Here is a 9268-nt window from a genome sequence, read left to right as displayed (position 1 = left end):
CCGAAGGAGGGACGGCCTGACGCGGGCCCACACCCCGGCTACAGGATCCGGCTCCGGCCGCCGAGCGCTGCCAGCACCGCCGCCGCCGCCGCCGCCATGAGCGAGGGTCACGTGCGCGCGCCGGCCCCGCCTCCGGGCTGGGAAGGCTCCGCCCCCACGGCCTGGTCAAGCTCGGGACTCGCGGGCTTACTGCGCCCCCTCCTGGCGAACGTCTGAAAAGACGAGCCCAAGCCCGCCACCCCAATCTCCAGCACAAAATGGGCTGAAGGTGTGGATGGCTGGACACGCAGTTTCACCTTTTGAGAACTCACATGCAAGGACTTTTTAGGGGCTCCTGGCCACACTTTCCCAGCTCTCTTCACTTAGGCAGGGACGCCTTTGTCTTGTCCCTTCCTCTATTTTACCTTGATTGACACCTACCCATTTATAGGTATCTGAACACCAGCCACTTCTTGTATTGGGGTTTACCGGCCCCATTTGCCAGGAGCTCTTTTGTTTCTGTTTCATTTCTGGCATTTATCACAGTGGAGGGACAATCCAGTCACTTCTGCCTGGCTTCCTAACTACTTGAAAGAGGGGAATTTAGTCTTCTTTATCTTTTTATCCTTCTTGGCATATGGCTTAATAGGTTTTCCCCACAATTAATATTTTAACTCAATGTAAGGAAGATCCAAACATTTGTGGACTTTTGCCAGGAACTACTGGGGAAATGCTTATATTGTTATTTATATTCTTTCTTTAGTACTATTAACTTTTTTAAATGCCAAAGCTCCCCCTCACAATTTGGGAGATTCCGTGTTTTCACTTCCCTTCCATGCTGATCCGAAGTTATTTAAAAGAACAGGCCCCAACATTTGCCAACTATGAGTTTCTAGTCAGTATATCATTCATGGGCTGGAAGAAAAAAAAAAATTCTTAAGTTGAGCAAAGAATTTCAGCCCGGTTGGTGTGACTCAGTGATTAAGAGTCAACCTATGAACCAGGAGGTCATGGTTTCCTGCTGTGGGTTGTGGCTCAATCCCCAATAGGGGGCCTGAAGGAGGCAGTTGATCAATGATTCTCTCTCATCATTGATGTTTCTATATATCTCTCCCTCTCCCTTCCTCTCGGAAATCAATAAAAATATTTTTTAAATAAATAAAAATAGAAAGTGAGGTCCATGCCCCCTCCCCAGAATCTGAATGGGTTTCTGATTGTTTTGACCAATAGGACATAGCCCAAGTGATACTATGTGACTTCTGAAGTTAGGTTCTAGAAGGCCTTGCAGCTTCCCCTGGTTCTCTTGAAAGGCCCCCACTCCCGAGAACCCTCTCAGGACCCTCCTTCCCGGAACACTGAGAACCTAGCAACCTTCTTGCAGGCAGCTGCCTGCCACACTTGGCAGCCACGTGAGGTGCTCTGCCCAGTGTCGCTGGCTAAGCCTAGCATTGTAGTCATCGTAGCCTAGGGTGAAGAGGCCACTAGATGATTTCAGCCGCTGGACATTTCGGGCTTCCCTAGCTGAGGTCCGAAACAATGTGGAACAAAGACAACCGATGCCTGTCGTGCTCTGTCCAGAACCATTGAACATAAAATGGTCATCCTTTTATGCCTCTAAGTTTGAGGTGTTTGTTACACAGAAAGAGATCACCACAGGGCCTTGGCAGGTGTCTGTTTATTCTCCTAACAGCCCTTCCGCCCCTTTTCCTTATCAGCAGACCACACCAACCCGACTGAAGGTGAATATGCCAACTGCTCACTGTCCCTCCCTCCTTGGCAGGTGTGCGATCCACTCAGGGAGTAGGGAAGGGGAGCGTCTGGGGAGGATTTTCCTCCCTAATGAGAAACATAATTAAGGCTATCGATTTGGTTATTAGTCCATTAAAAATACTGTTCCTAATATGATAAACTTATTCATACCCCTCTCTTGGCCAAATGTATTTACCAACACATTGACATAAGGCTCTAAAGCTGTATGTAATCCTGTAAACCTGTTATTAATGGGACCATTTTGCTCACTGATATTAACTATCTCCATTAAGATAAACTGTTCATTAGTAAACTAAAGGTTTTAGCTAAAGGGGCAATGCTACTGAGCTAATTAAAGTGAATGTACACATTAGTTACCTCATACATAACTTCATAGATAGTAAAAATATCTTATTGCACTGTACTCACCATTTCACTTAAAGGAAGCACTTTATGGCTTGTCTTTGGCATATCCAAATTGCCAGCATGACTACTTTCGTCCTGTGGGGCCATTAAGGGCTACTTGGCGTTAAAAAAAAAAAAAAAAAAAGCACTGCATTAGAGCAGCGGTCTGATAACCAAGAGCAATGGCTGTGTGGTGTATAGTCTGGATATGCTGGACAAAAGGATGATCCACATCTCAGATATGCTACTCAGAATGGCATGCAATTTAAAATTATGAATTGTTTATAGAATTTGACACTTAATATTTTGACTGTGGCTGCCTTGGGTAACTAAACCATGGAAAGTGAAAGTGCAGGTAAGGGTGGACTGATGAACTCTATTCAATAAAAGTTGAGCTGTCACATTAATTTACAGATACCATCTGTTAAAAAGCTAGAGATTCACTCAGCTTTTCCATTTTTGCATTATCATGGTATTAAAAAGCTTAAAGACCTATTTAAATTTCCCAGTAAACTTTCCCTTTAAAAATCTATCAAACCTTCAGCTTTAAAAAATGAAACAAAAAAAACTTTAGCTTTAGGATTTGATACAATCAAAACAAAGGTATAGTTGAAAAGGTAAAGGGAACCTACTGGTTTTCTCTTGAAAGTAAGTTTTAAAAGCCCAGAATTTACATACTCGAGTCAGACCATACTATCAGCCCAATGAAAGCATATCCTTAAACTGCACACTGCCCTGTAATTTTTTACCCTTCAGTAACTGTTTCTCACACAAAAATAACTTAAGAAAACCCCAGGATCATAAAGCTGTATCTTATAGCTCTCTGCCCTCACTTTACAGATGCAGTATCACATATCTTGCCTCTGCCCCTTCCCCAAAACAAATCAAAACCTGCTGAGACCAGGATTGTAAGGGAACTAGAGAATGGGCAACATATAAGATTACTGAAAAGTAAATACAAGTAGTCATTAGAAATAAACCACCTGGAGAAAAGAAAACCAGTCTTGCTTTTAAACAATTTTATTTGTCCTAATTTTTGTTACTTTAATTTCCCATAGCACCTTGGCAATGTTGAAAACAAAAATACAAATACAGATGTACTCATTTTAACATATATGCATTAGCATGTGTCACATCATTTTTTTAGGGGGTGGGAGGGACAGTTTTGACAACAGAACAAACTTAAGCAATGGACAAAATAGAAGGCAGATAACTGGTTCTGACCCCCCCAACACAAACCGAACATTAGGAGATGTCACTCAAGGGACACCTGAATCAGGAAAAAAAAAAAAGCAATGTGGCTGTTTCTTTATACTATATGCTAATCAGTGTTTTGTGCTAGAAAATTGAAAGTAAAACCATTTTCTTTTGTTGGTATCTGAGTTGCACTTCTAAGAACCAATCTACTCAGCAACTCATAAGATGTTCTCAATTTTAAAAAAACCAAAACTTTAAATTATTTAATAATCAGATGAATTTTGAAAGGGAATTTACTCTCAACCTGAAAACAAATTTTCTTTCAACTTCTTAAAATATCTTCATTTAGCTAATGAAAACTGAAATGTCTATGTAACTTCCTGGAAGCTTAGACAAGCTAAATTAGCATATACTTAAAAGCCTAAAGTTAAAATTCTATAACCACCAAATTGTAAGGAAATACATAAAATTAGGGGGGGAAAAACCACCATCACATAGTTAAGAATTTTTTTTAAATCCTTCAAAAGGAATATACTGTCCACTCTTACATTTTATCTTTTCTGTAAAATACAAAGTGGATTCTTTTAAAATATGGTTAACAAATATGGCCAACACAAATATCAGAGACTTAACCCCGATGTGTTCAACTGGATCAAAGTAAAACCAGTGGACATTTACCCCCAAAAAATTCAGTATTAAGGCCATAACTAAGAAAGCTAGAGAATTATTTAATAACTTTTAAATACTATTTTCTGTTCCAGCAGATGCTAATACTCCATCATTAAGCCTTTTGCAAAGCAAATATTATTTTAAAAGAGAAAGGAATGTGAAACAATATTCAAGCTACCTTAATTTTAGGAACCAAAAATAAATTTAAAACCTGCATGTCATTTGATCATATGCAAACTGAGCACATAGGATGACAACAATAAACTATAGCACTGAAAGATTTTATCTTCTTCCAAAATCCAGTTGAAAAAAAATTAGACGGATCAATCTCTTGAATGCCAATGTCTATACTTGCAAAAATGAAGTTACTCAGGTTAGAGACAGGCCCTGGGTATCATGAAAACCTTAATTATCAGGATAGAAAATAGAGATAGGTTTTTGCAATATCTCTATATACCCTCTCTATGAAGTGCAAGGTGGTAAACTTGTGTGACTCTTTTTCTCTTCGTGCAGTAAGAACTGTGGCAGAAGATCACTGTACCATACACTCAATATCATTTTGTATCTACTTTTAGCTTCCAACAGCCCAAGGAAGTGTTAAGCCATAAGGATGAAGAAAAAAAAAATCAGTATTTAAATTCCTTTCTAAAAAACCAAACAGCCCTGGCCAGTGTGTCTCTGTTGGTTGGAGTATCTTCCCATAAACTGAAAGGTGGCGGGTTCGATACTCAGTCAGGACATATACAAGAGGCAACTGATCAATGTTTTTCTCACATCAATGTTTCTCTCTCCCTTCCTCTCTCTAAAATCAATGAAAAACATATCCTCAAGTGAGGATTACAACTAAAAAAGAACCAAATAAATAGCTGAACTATAATGAATGCTCAACCCTCATCAGTTACAGAGTAATGCTGGGGGGGTAGGGGGGGCCAAGTTTCACACAATTCATAGGCATCATTAGATACAAACCTTAAATCTGCTGTAATAAAATAAATGCTAAATACATACTGTGAATATATATATTATATATACACGCACACACATTTATTCTTCCCTATACATCCCATCAAAATGGGGATTAGTTGTAATGAGGCAAGTTAAATTAAAACAATATATTTTACAAGAGAATTTAAAAGGTCATGTCTTTAAATTAAATTTCTACTCTTAGTAACATTTTGGGGAAAAGCAAGAACACATGTTCTTCAAAAAGAAGACTCTTGTGTTTCAATTAAAATACTTAGTTTTTAAAAGTTGGAATAAGTCACATAAGTGTACAAGTAATACAAGCCCACTTCTGTGACACACTGTAAAAAAGTAATGTTTTGTTTCAAGTGCAATAATTAAGTTTATAATCCTCGCCAAGTGATTTTATAAAATGTTTATTCTCTTAAATCCAATGCATTCACAGAGTGTTAACACTTTAAATGTTTATCATTTCCACCAACTGCAGCATTATCTAAGTAAACCAAAATAAGCACTTTATCATAGATATAGTCAATGATTATTAATACTTTTTAAAAAAAGAACCTAAACTTCCCCAAATTTCAGCACAGGTAGTTTAACTGTAGATTTCAGTTCTAGAGATTTAAAAAAATAGTGTGTAGAAATGATTCTTCTTAGTTAAATGTATCAACCAACCAAATCAAAAGCAATTGCCAAGCTGAATAAGTTACAAAGAAATGATAACTCTGGCTTGTACAGAAATGTGCAGTGTTTTCAAAGCTCTGAACAGTTACCTACTAATACAAATCTCCACAGCTTAACTTAGAGTTGGAAGATGAGTTTTCACAGTAATGTAATTTTAACCTCCATTTACATTCATTTTAATATATTACTAAGATGTTTACTCTATGTCACAATGGTGCTTTCCAGTGTTCACAATTTACAGTTTCAATTTATACAAGTCATTCACTAACATAAGGGACAGTTATTACTGCTACAAACTATCCCTAAAAAAACAAAACCCCACCTTACATAGAACTCTGAAAATGGTATGACTTAAAACAGATTAATCCAACATGATTTTTAATATTTTAGCCATTTTCCATACACCAGCATGTACACTTGCCTATTTAATATGAGAGCTACAACTTGATTCATTGAGATATTATGTAATAATTTTCTTCAACTACCTTTTTCACCTTAACTCAAAAATCTCCTGACTTGCTGGCTCTGCTTCTGTGAATTTCAAACTGTATTTTTTATTTTATTTTAATTTTTTGGAGAAAGGGAAGAAAGGCAGGTTATGATAAATACACTGTAAACAGAAAAAGTTGCCCCCAAATTAAGCCTTTAAAAATTTTTACTTCTACACTATTTAACACTTTAAGAGTCAATTACAATGTTCATCTTTAACACTAATACAAATAAATTATAGTCTGCTCTACCATTCTGGGATCTAAACTTCTAAATACATGAACAGAAGAGTAAAATACTTCACTGTTCAATTCAGAAATTTAGAACAGTTATATGATTTGACTAGACTGGTCAAGGTGGTTAGAAACATACAATTATGTAGGTGGTTAGTTAAATTTGCTTCTGGGGGTTGGTAGTCAAAGAACAGAGAGTAGCAAAAATGAAGTAACACAAAAAAATTATTTCCTATTTTAGGGGGAGGGGGGATTCACAGGCCAGTTTAAACCTCTGTAGGCCTTTGACCTACCCCTACTCAGACCTAAGACAGATTTTTCAATTATCTGAATAACCCCCATTCTTTCCGTGAGTATCAAACTGATTGGTAGTCACATCTCCAAGTACAATCAAAAGCTTGTTGAATAAAATATTAGTAAGGTCAAAAGGAGACTACATATCAAACTGGAAAAATAATCTACTCAAGTACATTATTACATTCAGTTTTCAAATCATTTACTAACATGACAACAGATTTGGCTTCAGTCACTCTTGTACACACAACACACCCAAACAGGCACCCCAGCCACTGATCTGCTTTGCAACACAAGGCCATAAAGGCAGAGATGGCATTCTCTAAGCCAAACTTTAAATATATTTAAAAAAGTAATTTCTAATTTTACAGAAATGCTTCTTCAAAAAATATTTTCTCTCACTCCCTCATCTCCTATACTGAAGGATGTGTAATATGTTTTTTCCCCAAGCTAAATCTGAACCCTCAAAATTGATTCCAGGCAGATCTCTGCAAATTAAAATCAAAAACAAAAATAGAAAAATTATATTTTTATATATGTATACATATATATATATATATATTTATACTGATTGGAATCCTCCAGCATTTTAAAATCACTTTAGAGATGAATTTTGGGATTCTACTGCTCACAACTCCAAAATCTGTAATGATTTAAGGATATACTTTCTCTTGTTTCCTTCCTGGTCACCCTCTCCCCTCCATAACAGTTCAATATAGCCACGGCTCAAGTTTAATGGGAAGAGAGAGAAGTTTTTGAATAGTTTTTGTTTGTTGGTTTGTTTGTTTTACTTTGGTGATCTGGGTGGCACATATTGCTCTTTGCCATTACGTCGAGTAACTCCCTGAGGTATGGCCCTGTGGCCAAACTGGCGTCTCTGTTCCCTGATTTTTCCAGCTGCTCCCCTGGGAATGGTATTGCCTCGGAAGCCAGAATAATCCTTACTAGCCCTTGCTTCTGGCTTCTCATGTGGTTTCTCAATGGACTTCTCAGGAGCTCCATTCTCTTCATTTTTGGTGGGAGACACTACATTGGAGCGAAGTTCTCGTAGCGGCTGCACAGGAATTGGAGATGGCTCTTTAGGGGGCTTCTGGCACACTTCAGCATAACTTAGCTTTCGGGGTTCCTTGGAAGGGAAGAAAAACAAAACATTTTTATGGTGTACATTCCCTAAGTAATAAAGTACAAAAAGGATAGTACTGACCACAAGAAAATCAGTAAGTTATTTTCTAAGAAAGGGTAATCGATGCTCTAACTAACTGAGCTACCCAACCAGGGCCAGTACAATCTTTTTAAGAAAGTACTTTTGTGGCCCTGGCTGGGTGGCACCGTTGTTGGAGTGTTGTCCCCTACACCAAAAAGGTTGCGGGTTCAATTCCCGGTTAAGACACATACCTAGGTCACGGGTTCAATCCCCAGTCAGGGTGTGTATGGGAGGCCACCAATCAATGTTTCTCTCGCACGTCAATGTCACTCTCTTCCCTACCCCCCCTACCCCAAATCAATAAACATATCCTAGAGGGTAAAAAAAGAAAAAGTACATTTGTTGAAAATAATAAAAACTGCTGCAATTTATGTCTGAAACAATAAATTCACTTGAGGAATTTATCTGAATTCTCATATGTTAGCATGTTTATAGTAATGGGGAAAAAAACTGGAAACAACCTAAATGTCTAACAAGGACAGATTAAATTAATAGTCCATCCATATAATGAAATAAAATGGTTTCATCCTCTTTTCCCTTGGTACAAAGACCACTAGGCGGGATTCTATAAGAATTTCTGCAGAGCAGTTGTACACCAATCATATATTAGTGAAAGACTAATTAAAAGTCTTAATTATTTTATCTGAAAAAGTAGGCCAACAGGGGTGTTGTGAAAATAGGATAGTAGGTATTCAATACTTGCTAGCTGCTATTCTATTATTACTACTCTTATTACTTTAAATGTTTTTATTGACCTCAGAGAGAGGAAGGGAAAAGGATACAGAAACATCAACTGGCTGCCTTCTGCACACCCCCTGGGGATCGAGCCTGCAAACCCGGCATGTGCCCTGACCAGGAATCAAACCTACAACCTCCTGGTGCATGGACCGAACTCAACCGAGTCATACCAGCTGGGCTTGTTGTTATTATTATTATTACTAGGGGACCGGTGCACTCGGGTGGAGGGGGGGGGGATCCCTCAGCCCAACATGCACCCTCTCCAATCTGGGAACCCTCAGGAGAGCCCTCTCCAATCCGGGAGTTTCTGTCTTTGCAATCATATGAGCGAATTGTCTGAGACCCCCAACCCAGTTTGGTTTGTTGCTCACAGAATAATAGAGGCTTTTTTTTTTCTTTGCTCCATTGGTAGAGATTTCCTGAAAGTTTTAGGATATCTTCCCTTTAATTTTTCCTACACACTCTGATTTTACTTATGTCTCTCACCTTTGCTTTCCCTCCATCCCCAACTGCAATAGTAACTTGCTCCAGGCTTACTTTGCTCTAGCGCAGCGGTTCTCAACCTGTGGGTCACCAACCTGTGGGTCTCGAACGACCCTTTCACAGGGGTCGCCTAAGACCATCGGAAAACACATATATAATTACCTATTGTTTTTGTGATTAA

The 9268-nt window shown here is 38.3% G+C and overlaps 1 protein-coding gene across 8 annotated transcripts in view; it reads right to left on the bottom strand.

The window, feature by feature from the left end:
• Window positions 1-3137: 3137 nt before the first annotated feature.
• The window catches only part of LARP4 (La ribonucleoprotein domain family member 4), a 69141-nt gene continuing 63010 nt past the window's right edge, over window positions 3138-9268 (bottom strand). For all 8 annotated transcript variants that reach the window (XM_006091554.3, XM_014458236.2, XM_023756354.1 and 5 more), the window contains one exon: window positions 3138-7788. In XM_006091554.3, the coding sequence (XP_006091616.2) occupies window positions 7450-7788 (339 nt within the window). In that variant the 3' untranslated portion in view covers window positions 3138-7449. The remainder of the gene's footprint in view (window positions 7789-9268) is intronic.

This window comes from Myotis lucifugus, unplaced genomic scaffold (assembly GCF_000147115.1).
Source record: "Myotis lucifugus unplaced genomic scaffold, Myoluc2.0 scaffold_91, whole genome shotgun sequence".
Lineage (NCBI taxonomy): Eukaryota > Metazoa > Chordata > Mammalia > Chiroptera > Vespertilionidae > Myotis > Myotis lucifugus.
This window is presented reverse-complemented; position numbering and strand designations above follow the sequence as displayed.